At 55.5% G+C, this 17,375-nt stretch overlaps 1 protein-coding gene across 10 annotated transcripts in view; it reads right to left on the reverse strand.

The window, feature by feature from the left end:
- KIF17 (kinesin family member 17) overlaps nucleotides 1-17,353 on the reverse strand; it is a 40,381-nt gene extending 23,028 nt beyond the window's left edge. For 2 of the 10 annotated variants that reach the window (XR_012130041.1, XM_036999549.2), the window contains exons 1-5: nucleotides 16,964-17,349; nucleotides 11,738-11,884; nucleotides 10,621-10,722; nucleotides 5,640-5,829; nucleotides 2,331-2,783 (exon numbers count right to left, since the gene is read on the reverse strand). Coding sequence is in view for 8 of the 10 variants with exons in the window: in XM_036999549.2 (XP_036855444.2) it covers nucleotides 2,331-2,783; nucleotides 5,640-5,829; nucleotides 10,621-10,722; nucleotides 11,738-11,884; nucleotides 16,964-17,194 (1,123 nt within the window). In the remaining 2 variants the exon portion in view is untranslated. Of the gene's footprint in view, nucleotides 1-2,330; nucleotides 2,784-5,639; nucleotides 5,830-10,620; nucleotides 10,723-11,737; nucleotides 11,885-15,909; nucleotides 16,027-16,963 lie in introns of all 10 variants that reach the window. The other 8 variants (XM_036999551.2, XM_073233336.1, XM_036999553.2 and 5 more) reach the window with 7 other exon arrangements.
- Nucleotides 17,354-17,375: the final 22 nt, after the last annotated feature.

Raw genomic sequence — 17,375 nt, forward strand, 5'->3', positions numbered from 1 at the left:
CCAATGTGGCTGCAGCAGAATGAGTAAGAGGGAGAAAGAGCAAAGAGGAGTTCAGAGAGGCAACAGACAGATCGCAGGGACCCTGGAGGCTGAGCTGAAGGCTTTAGCTTTGACTCGGGTAAACTGGGCAGTGGAGAGTTCTGGCAGGGCCAGGGAAGGACCCAGAACACACGGCCAGGCTGGAGGTCCACATGGGAGTCGTGAACACAGAGATGGTGCTCAAACCAGATGGAGCTACCTCCACAGAGAGAGTAGGGAGAAGATAGGGGACCCAGCCCGGGTAGCCCATCACAGGGATGGGTAGGGGGGCAGAGAGGCCTCTTGCAAGGGGGCTGAGAAGAGCAGCCAGTGAGGCAGGGGGAGAACCAGGACAGAGGGTGTCCGGGAAGTGAGGTTCCAGGAGAAGGGGGAGGTCAGCTGAGTCACCTGGTGCTGAGAGGACAGGTGGGGCCTGCTGGGGAACAGTCGCTGGGTGAATGATAGGGGGGCATCCCTGATCGGGGGCAGCCTCAGCAGGATGGGGCGCAGGGCCTGCCTGGACAAGGGGCAAGACAGAGCCGAGGGAGAGAGACTGGGGCCAGTGCCAACAGAGAAGTGTTTCAAGTTTTGCTAAAAGCAGGAGAGAGAAATGTGCCCACTAGCAACCAGTGGCAGACCCTGGGCTGAGCGGGCAATGCTGACAGGAAGCGTGGGGTCGGGGGGTGCATGGAGCTTGAAGTCAGATACACCTGGTCCCAAGGCCCAACTGTAAGGTCAGGCATCACGTGCTGCCTATTGAGCATTACGTGCCAGGCCCTGGGCTAAGCCCACATGTGAATGGCCCCATGCAGTCCTCCCAGCTGCCCCAGGACAGGGCAGGTGTGGCCATTACCTTCATTCACAGATGAGGAAACAGGCTCAGAGGGGCTGTCACTTGCCCAAGGAGCCAGGATGTGAACTGGCTATTCCTGCTCAGCTCCCTGCCCTGCCCTGGCCATTTCATTTTGCTGAGCCACAGGCTTCAAATCCAGGAGGCGAGTACATTCACAGCCCCTACCCTGCAGGGCTGCCGCGGTTACCGCTGGGAGGCGGCCCCAGTGTCGGCTGCGGGGTCCAGGAAGCCTGGGGCAGAGTCTCCCCAGCTCCCTCCTGGTAGCTCTTACCATTCCTCTGTCTAGCCGCCCCTTGCCGATCCTGGGGGTGAGCGGGGTCAGGGGTGGGGAAGCAAGGAAAGAGGGGGAGGGCAGATCGGCAAAGTGGAACCCCTTGTTGTGCTGGTCAAGGCCTCTCCACCCCAGCTCCTGGCCCCCTGCCCCGGCTGCCTCTCCCCAGGCAGCCCCAGGACTACCCATGCTTCCCCAAATGCACTGCATCACTAGTACATCTTTGCATATACTGGTCACTCTCATCCTAACTGGGGGACTTACCCCCTAAGACTCTGCTCAATCACGCCTCCTCCGTGAAGCCTTCCCTGACTGACCTCACCTACCGGCAGACAGACCCAACCATGTGCTCCCTTCTGTCCACGGTGCCCGTACAGCTTGCTGCCCTGAATGCACACGATGGTCTGCTCGAGTGCCCTTCTGCCCCAGGAGATGGTGTACCCATGAGGCAGAGCCTGGATCTGGTCCATCTCTGTGTCCCCGTGCCCAGCACAGGTCTACATACACAGGGCTGTTCAGTGAACTCTGGGTGGATGGGTGGGTGGGTGGGTGAGTGGATGGATCAGTGGATGAGTTGATGGGGGATGAGTTAGATGAATGGGTGCAGAAAATGGATGGATAGAGAGGAAGGTGAGAAGGGAGGTGGATGAATGAACAGGTGGACTCAGCCTCTATTGTGTTCCCCTCCCCAAGGGCTTCTCAGGTAAAGAACACTCTGGAGTCCCTCAGTCGCAAGGACCCTGCAGGCCTCTGCTTCGGGTAACGAACGCCTGGGTGTGAGAACTGCCATCACAAGGTTCCTAATTGCAAGTGGGGGTGGGACATGGGGGAGTGAGTCACCCAGCTGCTAAGCAGCAGAGCATCACGATGCTGCCACAGAGAAGGCAGGCAGACAGGCGGGATGACTACGCGCAGCCTGGAGGCGGGGAGCGGGCAGCGGAGCCTGCAGCAGCTGGGACAGACCAGACAGACCCACGGTGGCTGGGGCCATCAGCGAGCACACAGCACCTGGCCAGCCCCGACCCGGGCTCTCCCTGACTGTCCAAAAGCTATGCTCCTGTGAAGTTGGGAGAGGTGGGGCATTGCTTCCACGTCTCTCAGATGCGAAGCCAGAGGCAGCAAGGCAAAGGGAGAGAGCCTTTCTCCTGGGCCCCTGGACCCCCGCCATCCTTCCCCCAGCAGTCCCACCTGACAGCTTGCTGGGGCTCATCTGCTGGGCCAGAATCGCCTTGAGCTTCTTGATCTCCTCCTGGTACTTGCGCAGGAGGGCGTCTTTGGGGTCCTCGTTAATGCGTGGCTTGTTCTTGATGTTTGTGGCTCGGTTGGCATAACGCAGCGTGCTGAGCGTCTCATCATAGTTGTTGTCAGCCGGTGACAGACAGGCCACCATCAGCGTCTTGGTGTTGCCGCCCAGTGAGTCCTGTAGCAGCCGCGTCAACTTTGAGTCCCGGTAGGGGATGTGTTTGCAGCGTCCGTCCACCAGGGCCGAGATGACATTGCTCAGTGCTGACAGCGACAGGTTGATCTTGGTGGCCTCCTTGAGCCGTTCCCCGGTGGCACCTGTCTTGGACTGCCGCTCGCTGCCTGCTAGGTCCACCAGGTTCAGCTTCCCTGCCCGGAGGCGGTCCTTGCCCCGCTCACCTACAGAGCGAGCAGGCAGAGGGGTGAGGCCTTTTAGGTGAGCCCCCCCGGAAAGGAAGGCAGTCACCCACCAGTCAGTGAGTGCTCACCACTCACCGAAGGTCTCATTCCGGCCACACAGGGCTCCACAAAGGAGGTACTATCATTGTGCCCATCTTAGAGATGATGAAACTGAGCTCAGACAGGGCTCTTAACTTGCCCAGGATCACACAGCCGCTAAGTAGTGGGTCCAAGATCAGAACCCAGGGCTGTCTGACTCTGGGGAAGAGTGGCTGGGAGGTACAGACTACTCTCTGAGAGCAGCACGATTTCTGACAGCTATCAGCAGCTCCTACAGATTTCCTGTGAGGCCAAAGCAGGGGGGGAGGGGCTAAGACTGGGCTAACCAGGGAACTGTATCTTTTAATACCAAAACATTGGCTCTGGGGACTCTTGGACCTGCTTCCCACTCCTGCCTCCTACTTGCTGAGTGACCTTGGCAGAGCCACGTACCTCTCTGCTCTTCAATTCTCACACCAACAAAATAAGACTAACAATGGCTTCCCACTCGGGTTGGTTATTGCCAGGAGTAAACTGACAGTGCATTTGGACAGAGTCTGCACAGGGCCCAGCATGCAGCCGGTGCTCACAGCCCCTGACAACAGCCCAGTTCTGCAGTGACAGGCTGTGCTGGCCCCGCAGACCCAGGTGCTGAGGGTAACAGGAGCCGGGCTCAGAAGCATAGGTTCTGAAGGCACAGTCCTGGGGGAGCCCATCTCCATTCTATCTCTTAATAGCTGTGAAACTCAGGGAAATAACTTCATTTGACTCTGAGCCCCAGGCTCCCTTGCAGTAAAATAGGTATCTAAGGCCCACGCCAAGGGTTGTTGTAGAATTAGGCTGATAGCACACATGCAAAGAGCTCAGGATTGCGCTTGGCACATAGCGAGTGCTCATTAAATGATAGCTTGCTGCTCTGAGCACTATTAATAATTCTTATTGTCACCAGACGACATGATAAATGGTTCTGAATGAGCTGGGGGAGGGGGCGAGACAGGGGGAGGAGCAGGGGCTTTCTCCTCAGCTTTGCTGGTGGAAACCAGAATTGGCCTAGTTTTGCTCAGCAATACAGCAGCCTGAAGTAAAGAAATAAAAAGCTTGGCTGGTACCCAGCAGAGGCTTGAATATGTAAGGGTCCTGAGGTTTTTGGGTTATTAAAAAAAAGAAAAGAAAAGAAACAGCAGGAAGGAGGGACTTGGAACTGTCCTTTAGGAAAGCTCTACAGAATATACCAGGAGCTTTAAACAAATGTGTACCCTTTGCTCCAGGAGGTATACTCCAGGGAGTCTAATCTGAGGAAATGACTCTGAAAGCAGAAAAGGTTTGTGCACAAAGATGTTCATCGTGGTATTATTTATAACACTGGAAAACTGGAGACACCTTCCACGTCTTGTAGAGAACTGGTTAGAAAAGGGCCATTAATGCCCTGTCCTCAGCCACCACCCACAGTCAGGAAGACATGGCAGTAACGAGGCAGGAAAACGGTTAGCCATGCCAAGGGAAATGAAATGTGGGAACAAAGCTATAGAGCGTCAGATTTCACTTGTGTTTATTAGAATTTTCATAGGTTAAAAAGGACCAAAAGAAAATATGCTTAAAGACTATGAAACAGTTGTATTTATGAGTAATTTTCCTTATGGTTCCCTAATTCCTAAATATCTTTACTGAACTTATTTTATAGTGAAAATAATAAACATTAAAAAAAAATGTAAAGGCTATTCTAGGCAGCCTGTCCCATCCTTCAACCCCATTGGCAAACAAGGGGCACCCGCAAGGCCACTACTTCCTGCTTCCTGTCCACCTGCCCTCGCCTGCCCTAGTCCCTGCCCCGACCCACAGCCTCACTACAGGAGGATGTGACCACACTGAGCTCCCCGTTTCAGCACCCCTGGGGGAGACGCAGACCTGGCAGGCAGCAGGTGGCCAGTCTAGGGCCGGGTTACCACACATGCTGGGCAGTGGGGCAGGGGTTCCATCGACACAGGCCTGGACCTCAGGTCAAGGATCTCTCCAGAATTAGGTTCCTAGTTGGGCCGAGGCTGCTTCCTGTGCCACTGCTCTCGGGTGTCTATTTGTGACAGACCACAAGCTGGAGGCAGTTACTGTGTCAGTGGGAGAAACTCAGATGTCAGAGACACCAGAGTTCTAATCCCAGCTCCACCACTTACTGGTTGTGGGACCTCGAACAAAAAGTCACTTCACCCCTCAGAGCCTCGGTTTCCTCGTCTCATAAAATGAAAATCACAATGTCTACTCTAGGCTGTGGTGGGGTTTAAATGGAACTGAGCGTGTAAGGTGTTTAGCATGGCATCTATAGGCAGCTGGAAAAAAATGTGTTTTCCTTCCTCCTCCGTCTCTCAGGAACTCTTCTAGAAAGAAGGAAAAGTGACATGATGGAAGAGTGGAGAGCACCGCAGAAGAAGGGGAGAATCCCAAAGGCCCAGGTGGTACACACCCTGGGGACAGACCCCTGGGATAGAAGACCTGCTCTGACACGTGCGACCACGATTTCCTCATCTGTAAAACGGGATGCTATTGGTATCCACCTCATGGGGCCTTCATAAGGTGTAAAGGAGCTAATGCAGACAAATCGCACAGCCCATAAATTAAGGGCTCAGTTAGCTGCCAGTGTTGTTAGTGTTGCTGGTGGTGTTCGTTATCCCGGGAGCATGGGCCCTAGCGTGCGAAGGTCCTCTTGTGCTTCCTCTAGGCAGCTCCTGCACCCCCTCCTAGTTTCAGGGGGAGCCTCTGGGCCCACAGAGATGAATTGCCTTGGTTGCTAGGAGTGGGAACCGCCCCCCGCCCGGCCCCACCTACCCACAGCACAGATCTCGATGCTGATGGTGAAGATGGAGTGGGAGCGCGAGGAGTCCTTGTTCATCAGGGTGTAGCCGACCGAGCGGTTCCTCCAGCCCGTGTCCATGATGTGCTTGCACTGGGCCACACTGTACACCGTGCACACGGACAGCCCCTTCACGTACACCCCCTTCTCCGGGTGTTCCTTCAGCTGCGGCAGGAGGCAAGGGAAAGAGTGGGCTGGGAAGGGTCCAGTTCAGGCCACCTTTGCCCTCCTGTACTGCAGGCTGTCACCTCAAACTCCCTGTAACAGGCAGGGGCTTTGCTTCAGCGGAACCAGCCTCAAACCTTCTCCTGCCTCTTACTTGTGGGACCTTGGGCCAGCAACTTCCCCTCTCTGGGCCTCAGTTTCCACATCTGTAAAATGGGCACAACACACTTATCTCCTAGGGATGTGGTGAGTACTCAGCTAAGTAAGGCCCATACACTACTTGGCACGGGGCCTGGCAAGTGCTCCATAAACACCAGCCACTGTCCTCACTGTTGCTGTCGGTGCAATTATAGTAAAGGTGGTTTCCAGTCTGGAACTTCAGCTCCTGGGAGCTGAGCCTGTAGTCACCCAAGGGCTCTGACTGCTTCACCCCTGCCCTCTAAACATGGCTCCAGTTCTCTTCTCTGCCATGGGTCTAGGGCAACAAGGATGTCCCCAGACGCTGGGATCATGATGCATGAAGGGCCATTTGCTGCCCAGAACTGGGCCCACAGCATGATGGCAGTGAGTAAATTAATTTATCTGATGGCTCCCTGTTTGCTCTCCAGGCAGCCAAGTTGTTTTGTTGCTGACACAGAGCTGTGAAATGCAATATTTTTCAAGTGTAAGAGGAAATAAAACCACTCTGGCAAGAGCAGAATAAATTAGGATAAAAGTCATCCGTCTGCCACTCTGAGCCACAGAAGCCTCAAAGGCTGGGCTCCAGGCAGCCTGGGTCCCCGGTGGGACTGGGCCCACGCTGCACAGCTGGGAGCCCGGGGGAGCAAAGCCTTGCCCCATCAGCCGAACTTTGGAGACACAGCCAGGCCCAGCCTGAAGGACTGTGCTTCATGGAACACATAAGAAACTGGGGCACAGAAAGTTTAAGTGACTTTCTGAAGGTCACACAGCTATTAGTGGCAGGGCAGCCCTGGGGTCATAGGCTGTGGAAGACTCTAAGGCAGAGGATGGAGAGGGGCTGGCGCAGCCTGTAGTGACTGGAGCTTGGGATGACAACGGGCTGACCTTGCCCTGGGAAGTGGCTGTGCAGATGGAGCAGAGGACGGAAGCAGGAGCCCCTGCAGACAGTGTGGCCTGAAGCCAGCCCGGGGCGCTGTGGCACCCAAGGTTCCATTCACGCCCAAGGCTGTACCTGCGCCTCTGTCTGCTCTGCCCAGTGCCGCTCCCAGAACCCAGAAGCCGGCCTGGCGCACAGGAGCCCGAGCTAAGTGAGGCCGCTCACCGCCTCAGGAAGAATGGAGCTTCCTATTGTTCAGACAGTCCTGGGTAGAAACCTCGCTCTGTCGCTTGCTAGTTAGAGAAGTCAGTTTGCCTCTCCTGGGCCTCGGTTTTCTCATTTGTAAAGTGAAGATACTAAAGCCCATTTTTGCAAGACTATTATGAAGACTGAGAAGAGAGTGGGGCTCTAAAAAGTGCTCCGCGTGCTCGGAGGGGCTCCGTACACACGGGCATGAGGGGGGCGGGGACGTTCTGTCTCCCACAAGCAGGAGAAGGGAGCAAGGAGGCAAACCCTCACGTAGGGGTGCCACTCGCCTATTTGGGGGCCCAGGAAGGCTTGCCCCCACCTGGGGATGCCCGCTCCCCGCCCCCAGCGCGCTGCTTCCTTGGCAACTGCGCCTGCGCGGCGAGCACGGTCGCCATGGCAACCACAGGGGGGACACGCTGAGCTGCGGTGGCGCAGGTGAGCCCGCAGGATGCGTCCACAGCCGGCCCCAGCCAGGAAGTGCCCCCAAGGAGGAGGGGGTCATAACACTGTCCATAGGGGTGCTGGAACCTACTGGAGTGGCCCTGAGGGCCTCCACTGCCTAGCCCTGGGGTGGGTTCCATGAGCCAGGTCCGCAGTGGTCCGGAAGGAGGGGAGGGTGGTAACAGGCTCCCCCAAATCTCTTGCAGGCCCTAGCCGATCAAATAACCTCTCATTACCAAAATGCAGGCCCTGCGTTAAGCACAGGTTAAGAGCTTGTGCTGTGGGGCCTGGGTTCAAATCCCATCTCCATCCTTCCCTGGCCCTGAGAAGGTGGGCTGGTCTCACCCAGGCACACGGAGCCTCAGTGGCCTCCTCTGTGATAAGGGCTAAGAACAGGCCCCAGCCCCTTGTCCTGAGACTGTTGTGATGTTGGGTGCACCTGTCACTGGCAGTTCTCCCACCTGCAAGGCAGCTTGACTCTCCAAACCTGCGGCCTGGACCCCAGCTGGGGCAAGTGCATGCAGCTGCCACACCTTCGTCCCTCGGGCCTTGGGTAACCGAGGCTGTGCCAGGGGCCAGCATACTGAGCATGAGGAGGAGGGCCCCTCTGCTCTGTGCCGCCCGCACAGGCCCTGAATCCGCAGGCTGACCTTTTGGGGCTGACATGTGGGAGCAAGTCCCTGCGCCTGCCTCCTCTCCCCGTTTTCCTGTCTGGGGGCTGAGCTATGACTCAGCTACCCCAGCTCCAGGAATGAAAAGACAGAGTAAGGACTGCAGTGGGCGGCTGGAGGTTCCTGCACAGAAAGGGCAAAGCATTGCGGTGCTGGGGAGGAGCGGAGGAGGAGGCGTCCAGGCAGGCCCTGGTCGGAATGGGGACCTGGAGGGAGGGAATTCACACCTGTGCGGACCTGTTGCAGCATGTGGCCTGGCGCTGCTACACTCGAGGTCTTCCCAGTCAGTCTTTGTTGAATGAATGTCTCAACTTTCACCGAACTTATCTTTGAATGGAAACCCATTGCTGGCTTCTCATTGCCCAAGGGTTTCCTGTATTGCTGACCCCAAAAATACAGGGAAGAAAGCACCCAGCTACTCAGATCCCACAAGTTCTGTAGAAATGCAGTTACTAGTAATTTGCTGTGTGACTTTAGCCAATTCTCTTCCCCTCCCTGGGACTCAGCTTTCTCATCTGTGGCAGGAAAGAGTTGGACTAGAAGCTCTTTAAGGGTCTTCTCAGCTCAAAAAATTTTAATGATTTTTTTCCATGATATGACTGGTAAAAAAGTTTTCAAGACAGCTGCTCCCTGAGGTCTGATTTGTTCAGCTGGACCAAGGAGTGGTTGCTGATCAGAGAGGAACTCAGTCCCCAAAATGGACACATGGCAAGTGGGGGCAAGCAGGCTGCTCCAGCCTAGCAGGCCACCCTGACCCCACGTGGGTGGAGGTGGGGTGAAAACCAGGTGGTTCCGACATTCTGTCTAAGCAGTCAGTGAGGGTTGGGAGCACTGGGAGGCGTCCGGAGCAGCCCCCCTACCTGGCTCTGTGTCTCCCCTGTGGCTGTCAAGGCATGTGCCTGGGGGAGATCTAAGTAGTTTGGGCCAGGGAAATGTCCAGCCCTGACTCTGTGGCTTCCTAGCTGAGTGGCCTTAAGTCATCACCTCATTCTCAGACTGGTCTCCTCACCTGTAAAACGGGAATCTCCGTAGCAACCTCACGGAGTTGATGCTCATTACTGTTTGAAACCCCCAACTCAAGCACTCTGCATCTGAAGGAGGTGGGCCTCTTGGGAGCCCACTGGTTGCTTGGTCAGATAAGCAGCACCAGAGTTGAAGGGTAGCCACTAGCATTCTGGCTGCAGATCTACGTCAGCCTGCCCTGACTGGCCTCTCCTCCTCAGACCTGACCAGACCCCCAAGTGTATAACAAGTCCCAGATAGGGCATATAACCAAGGCCTCACACTCAGGTGAAGGCTCAGGACCCAGACCTGGGTCCAGCCTTGCCACCAACTGGCTGTTCAGTTCTAGCAGGTCACTTGACCTTCCTGAGTCAAGTTCTGTCCATCTCAGAAGAATCCTCAGAGCATCTAATCCTACTTCACCCTGCTGGGAAATAATGTTCTTCCTAGCCTGAGGACAATTTATGAAATGTATGCGATGCTCAGTGACCAAGTGAGCCAGCTCTGCCCTTTTCTATCATGAACAATCAGTCCTTGACCCCTCCCTCGAAGAGTTCCACTTGGTAACCAACCCCTGGTCATATTCACTGTCCTTCTCAAAATCCCGACGCCACGCAAGAGCTCACACATCAAACACCTACTACACACTAGTGCTTTGCTAAGTAGTTCATCCTCACGACCTTCTTCAATCCTCACAACCCCTCTGTAAGGTCGTACCATCGGTCCTTGGGTACCCCCAAGCCAGACCCCTTTCAAAGGGTAACAAGGTCCCAGAATCTGAGGCCACCAGCAGCAGTAGAATGGGATGTTTGAGATTCAGCACTTGAAGTCAGACAGACCTGGGTTCAAACCCAGCTTCAGCCACTTAACTGCTGTGTAACACTTCGGCAAGTCAATCAACCTCCCTAAACTAGCCTCTCTATTGTGGTAAACCGGGGATGATGGTATCTACCTAACAAGGTTACTGTGAGTATTAAATAGGAAATGTGCCTGAAGCAGTCAGGAAATAGTAAGTGCTCGATAAACTATAATCATTATTACTCTGTCTATTTTGAAGGGCCCCTAGAGATTTTCAAAACAATTCTTTAGAAGTGGAACCTATTTTTCAAATGAAATCTATCATAAAATTTCATCTATTTCAATAAAGGGAGCATTACCTTGTAGGGGCCAGCCCCACCGTGTGGCCCCCTCCAACCCTCCCCTGCAACTTGGACTCCGCAAACACTCCAAACTTTGATTCAAAAGTCCCTACTCTAGTCTGAACCAGCGCCTGTGCCTTCAGGATGCCTTCCCTGTATTTCTGAGTGGGTACCACCTGATGCCAGCATTCCCCCCCCAGCCCCCACCTGCCTGTGTCGGGTTTGCGCCCACCTCCAGCTTCTGCTTGGTGTCAGCCCCCAGCAAGTCACGCACATCTTCATTGTAGATCTCCAGGTAGGAGGCCCGGACCAGGAACTTGGTGTTCTCTGCACACTACAGAGGGTAGACAGGGAGAGCAAAGCCCCCTGAGCACCTGCTGCCAGGCCTGACCCTGGGACCCAAGCCCTTTGCAGCCAGGACATCACAGCAGGAGGGGAGAGGAGTCCCCAGCCCCACCTGGCCCTGCCTGCCCGCCTGGCAAGCTCTTTCCTCCTCTCCAGCTGGGTGGCCCTCAGGCTCCTCAGAGTTGCATAATTTTCAGATTGCATTGTCTAATCTCTCTCTACAAGCCTCAGGGGAAAGGAAATGGGAGAGGCCTCCCATTATTCAGGCAGAGAAACTGAGCCTCCAGGTGAGGCTGGGACCAAGCAACTGGCCCTAGGCTGATCCCTGACAGTTCTCCGTTGCTAGATGTTGCTGTTGCCCGGGTGGGGAGGGGTGGGGCAGCCCCAGCATGAGTCCCGGGAGCAGGGGAAGTGGGCTCTGCATCTGCCCAGGTGGCGGTCCCCGCTCGGCCATTTCCCAGTTGGAGGAACCTCTGTGCACTGCCATGAACTGTCGCCAGGGCAGTCTCACCTGCAGCTGGACACTGGGATAACGAGCCTTGGCCTGGCCCATAAGGGCTCCAAGTCTTGGCTTCCTTAATCTCGAAAATGGGAGTAATGTTACCTCCTGGGCCAGGGTGGAGAGTCAATGAGATTACTACGCAAAGGGCTTTGCACAAGGCTTAGCTCAATGAAAAGGGAAACTATGACTGTCACAAGCACTGCTCAGGCCAGTGCTCCGGGTCATCGCATCCTCCTAGAGTGTCATGAAATGAAATGTTAAAACCCCAAAATGGCAGGAGGTATACAGGGAACTGGTAGGTAGAAGCTTCTCAGTTTTAAGTTCTTTTCCCTTCACCCTTTCAGAAGTCAGAGCCTGCCCCTGCTCACCTGTGCCGAGTCAACGCAGGCTGATCAGGCAGCGTGCCGCAGGTCAGAGCGCCCCAGGACCAATCACAGCAGCACCTGGGGAGCCCACAGGCCCCCTGGACCAGCCCTGCCCTTTCCCTCCACCAGGCCCATACCTGGATGCTCTCAAAAATGTGCTCAAAGGCCCTGGGGATGATGCCTCTCTGGGAGGGTGGGTCCGGCAGGCCCTGCATGGTGAAGGACTTCCCGCTGCCAGTCTGGCCATAGGCAAAGATGGTGCCATTGTAGCCCTCAGTGACGCCCTGCATGGGGGGACCAAAAGCCCGGTGCTCAGCTGGCCGAGCCCAGCCGGGTCGGGGCCAGCCCAGGTCTGCAGGGCTGCCTCCTCACTCACAGGCTGGAGGCCCCTCCCTGGTGTCCACCACAGTGGCACTGGGGTGCAGGTGGGCAGTGTAGAGATGAATGCAGCGCAGCTCTGTCCTCAAGGACTTCACTGTCTGGTGGGGCTGGAGACTGTCCTATGAGTGGTTAAGAGCTTGTGCTGCAGGGCCTAGCCACCTGGGTTCAGATCCAGTGCCCACCCTCTCCTGACCCTGCGCCCTCGGGCAGGTCTTAGCGAGGCGTGTGGAGCCTGAGGGGCCTCCTCTATGAGAAGGGGTGAGAGCAGCATGTCCTTCTGGGGCTGTCGTGAGGCTTGCCTGAGTGCTTTCACGCGTTGGCACGTGGAGCGCTGGCATGCAGAGGTGCTTGCTAATGTCTGCCTGGAGTGTGGGGGAGACCAGGATACAAGTGATTCTCACACAAGCGAGTGGAGGTGGATGTAATGACAATGCTCCCACACCCGGCAAGGAGAGGGCATGCCGAGAGGGGGAACGATGTGCAGAGAGAACCAGGCCAAGCTTCCTGGGAAGGTCGGAGGAGAACCAGGGTAGTGACAGTGGGCTTGATTTTGACAGGTGACAGGAAGAGGAAGGCACTCCTAGCTGAGGGGCTCAGAGGGGTGAGAGGCTGGGAGCAGGTGGAGCTGGATGAGGGGGATGGAAGACCAGGCTGGGAAGGAAGGTAGGCGGCCAGCTGGGCAGCAGGCCTCAAGTCCTTCATTCCCTAAAGGACAGTCATTCCATAGGGACTGATTCCCAGTCTGTGCCGGCACCGTGCTCTGGCTGGGGATGAGCGACGGGCACGGTGGATAGCCCAGTCCCTGCCCTCGCAGAACTCACTGGGTCACAAATTCTAGAACTCCGCACAGGGGAGGGGGAGTCCTGTGTCAGAACATGGGCCCAGAGTCCTGCTTCCAGGCCCCGAGGACCCACAGGGCATTTATGCCTGGTTTCCACTGCATAGTCCCATCCTGTAGACCATACGGGGCTCGGGGGCCTCAGGACTGCTGATGGAGGAAGACCACAGAGGTCATGATTCACAGCCTCTCAGAGGGACAGGCCTCATTTTTACATGCAGAACTAGACAAGCACCTGTCTCCTATCCAAGGAACCCTGAAAACGGAGTGGGTTCCTGCAGCTCATCAGAAGGTGGCAGGCCCAGCACACACAGGGATGGGTCCCCTGCAGTGGGGGAGGCAGTGGCAGACTGGTCACCCAACCAGGAGCCCCGCTGGCTGGGCTCCTCATCACTGGGGACACATAAAGTCCCAGGAAGAACACGGTGCAGAGGCCAGAGTATCACTGTCACCCACTGCTATCAGTGTCATCCAGAGAAGGGATTCTATACAGAAATAAACACTGCTGCATTGGCTAGTGGGGCAGCCACTAAGCGCACTAGAAATGTGCCCAGTGTGACTGCGGAACTGATTTTAATTAATTTCTCTTAATTGAAACAGTCTAAAACATTTTTCCATTTTTTGTGATCCATTTCAACAGCTGACACGTTAGCATCTGAATTGAGTCATGTTATAAGTATAAAACACATACCTGATTTCAGACTTAGTATGGAAAAAATGTAAAATCTATCAGTTATTCTATAATGATAATATCTGCTATGATGCTTTATTAAATAATATCTTGAATATCTTGGGTTGAGTAAAATGTATTAATTTCACTTGTTTCCTTTCACTTTTTTAACATGTGGCTACTAGAAACATTTAAAGTATGCATGTAGCTCACATTATGTTTGTTTTGGAAAGCACTGCCCCAGAGCTCTGCCATCCAATATGGGAGCCATTAGCCACATGTGGTCATTTCGCTTAATTAAAATTCAATAAAATTAAAATTCAGTTCCTCAACAGCATTAGCTTCATTTCAAATGCTCGCTTGCCACAAATAGCTAGTGGGCCCCAAGTGGACAGCCCCGACACAGAACGTTCCCACCATCACAGGCAGTGCTCCAGAACAGCACTGCTCTGGAGCGAAGCAGAAAACAGGTTCACATGCACTTTTAAGATAAAACATAAGATTTCAAAAAAATATCACCCATCAATTGACCTGAAGACCTGCCAGGGACAGGCTCACATGTGGAGCAGGTCCTAAATGTCAGCCACTCTGTACTTCCACCCCGGATTCTGTCACATTCCCCTGTGCTATTATCACTAAATGATTTTCATGAAATCAACTGTTAATCAACTTGCTTTTTAACATGTCATCCTCAGCAATAATTCCCATTAAATAGCATTACAGCTTTCGTCTGTTGAATCACTCTGTCCCATCCAGGGACCAAATTCTATGGCTCCCATTGCATCAATATCTCCGGAAACCTGGCCCACTATCCTCAGTCTGGACATGGTAGAAGCCAGGATACCTGGCCCCTGGGTCGTCTGGGTAGGGGGGCTGCTCAGAGGTGACTTCAAGGCCATGGGTGTGAAGGGGGAGATGGCAAAGCCACCGGCTGGGAGACAGCCCACAGGCAGGGCAGCAGGCCAGGCACAGAGGTGAGGAACCTCGGGTTAGGACACGCTGGGCCGGCTGAATGGTGGGTCCGGGGTGGGCAGCACCCAGGAGAGCCAGAGAGGTCACTCAGTGACAGAGACCATCAGGAATGAAGCCTGGATTTGAGGGCTGGAGAAGGAAAAGGGAAGGAAAGGGCAGAATGGGGCAGTCAGAAGGGCTGGCAGCTTCGTAAAGTAGGACCAACGGGAAGGGCCTGGGCAGGAGCCCACCTGGAGGTGGTCAGAGCCCTGGGAGCGCCCTGGGAGCAGAGCAGAGTCCAGCAGGATGGACACACAGCCACGTGGCCCTAATGGTGCAGCTGCTCCTGGCTCAGAGCCACCTGAGCTGTGCTTTCATGCTGCTCATTGTATGGCAGGTAGCAGGTTGGAGCAGGAGGACCGGGCACTGCAGTGGGCATCAGAATCTCTGCTAACTCACTCTGTGACACTCCAGGCCTCGGTTTTCCCATCAGGAATGAGGAGTCCAGCTCCACACATGTCCACGGAGTCTTGTGAGAACCAAATGCTGGTCTCCACCTGGAAGGCCCTTTCCTCTACCTTCTTGTCTGGCCTATAACTCTCATCCTTCAGGGCTCATCACTGAGACCCTATCACTTCCAGGAAGCCCTCCTTGACTCCCCTCCAAGTCTGGGTTTGCTAGTCTTCACTAAGCTGCCAGATGCTTCTCCTCCCACCCATCGCCCTGGATCTAGCTGTTAGCTTAGCTGCTCCTCCACCTGACCATGAGCTAGAGAACAGTGCTCCCAATGACTAGATGGGGCCTAGTATGGAGATGCTATTTGTTAGCTGAATAAATGAATGACTGAATTAATTAAATGAACATGTATGTGTTGAGTTTGAGGTTCTGTGGATTCCATAGGCAGGTGTCTGGCAGAAAATCCCCAAGTAGTATCAGAAGTGGGGACAGTAGGGAGAGCTGGAGGAGAGATCTCATACAGCCAGTGGGTCCTTAGCATCATCCCTCTGGCCTGGGGCTTCCCGGGGACCCTGAAAAGGGAGGCTTGCTCAGAGGAGTACTTCCAGGATGAGGAAGGGACCCATGAGCAAGGCTGAGGCCCCGAAGGAGACAAAGCCAGGGAGGAACTGAGTCCTGGAATCTTCAAATCTCCAAGGGGCCAGCCCTGGACAAGGGAGCAGAGGTGTTCGGGGTGCCCATGGGTCAGAGCCGGGCCAAGTGGCTTCAGGGAGGCTGACTCTGACTCACTGTGCAGGACGGTCTTCCAGGAGCTAAGAGCAAAGGTGGAACGGGCTGCTTTGGGAAGAAGGGGCTCCTGCCACTGGGTGGACCTTCAAGGACCCAGTGGGGTAGGGGGACGGGACCAGAAAACCCCTCAGGTCCCGTCCAGGATGGCAGAAGGACAGCCTGGCCATCCCCAGAGCCTGGCACCTGTAGGGAGAGCTGCCCTCACCCCTGAGTAAAATCCTGACCTCTGAGGAGCTGTGGGCTTCAGACACTTCAGCCCTCTCAAGGGCTTTGACTGCATCTTCAAAGAAGAGATAGGGCAGCCAGAAGAGGTGTTACAGGCTTCTTAGTTGTTGAATGGCCTGCCAGCCAAAACAAAAAAGGCTCTGTGGTAAAACACATTTTGGAAACACTGGGTTAACCAAGCCAAACGAGCTTGTTGGTTGCAGGACTCCCCAGGGTGCCAGGTATCCCACTGTGTGCGTGGAAACTTCAAGTGAGACAAGCTGTATTCAGCATTTCCCTAACTTTCCTTTTTTTCTGGGACAACCTGTGACATCTCACTTAGCTAATGATTCGCTGCAGTTGGGGAGATGCTGGTAGAAAGGAAAGAGCCCTTGGCCATGAGACACAAGGTGTGGCTCCAGCCCATGGAGCCTAGGCAAGTCTCCTCCCTCTGGGCCTCAGTCTCCCTGTCTGTGAAATGGGGGTGCCTTCCTTGTTTCAAAGCCCAAGTGAGCTACCTAGTGTGAGAGTGCTCTAGGGAAAGGCCCACAAAGGCTGAGAAATTCATTGCCCCTGTTCCTCAACCCCTGAGGAAGTAAGTTAGACCAAAGGTAAAGGGTTTCCATTCCTCTAAGACAAAAGCCAGGCCAGCGGCCTTCTCTCTGCAGACGTGGGGGAATCCCAGCACACACACAGACTTGTACCTAGGGAGGGTAGAGAGGCGACTGAGCCGGGAGGAGGCCAACACCGACTGGGGGAGGTGGCTGGAGCTTTTACCGAAGTCCTGAGCTTCTCTGATGAGAAGGGAGGGCGAGCAGTTTTGGGGACCAGAAAGGACTGAGGTGAGCACCAGCTCTGGCACTGGGGGCAGTGGAGACATGGACATTATAGGAGGTTCCTTCTGTCTCCTGCCTGGACGAAAGTCTCCAGCCCAATCTGTCACTGTCCACCTGACCCCTTCCAGGGCGGCCTTCCTGCCCAACTTGTGGGCCTCGCCGTCCTTTCAGGACCCCCCCAGGGGGCCCCAAGCCCTGCCCAGCCGGTCCTTGGAGGCGGCCTCCCGGGCGCCCTCACCTCCACCAGCGGGTAGGCGATCTCGTTGTAGATCTGCTCGGTGAAGTGCTCCATGTAGTAGGCGCCGTCGAAGGTAAACTGCTTGGGAGGCTCGTGGGCGGCGCCCGGGTTCTGGATGAAGCACTGGCCGCGCGCGGAGTCCACCGTCACCACGCACTGGCAGTTCAGCTCCTGCTCCCGCCGGTTCATGGGGCGGCAGCGCACCACCACTTTCACCGACTCGGCGGTCATGGCGCCGCGGCGGGGACGCACGGTCGCGGGGCGGGAGACCGCGGGCAGCAGGGGGCGGGGAGCCTCAGGACCGGGCCGGGGCAGCCGCCACCTCCCGCGCCCGGGATCGCCCGTCCCCGAGGCCCGGCCGGGGCGGGAGACGTGGGGGATCCGCGCTGCAGGCGCCGCCGCAGGAACCGAG

Source organism: Manis javanica, chromosome 4 (assembly GCF_040802235.1).
Source record: "Manis javanica isolate MJ-LG chromosome 4, MJ_LKY, whole genome shotgun sequence".
Lineage (NCBI taxonomy): Eukaryota > Metazoa > Chordata > Mammalia > Pholidota > Manidae > Manis > Manis javanica.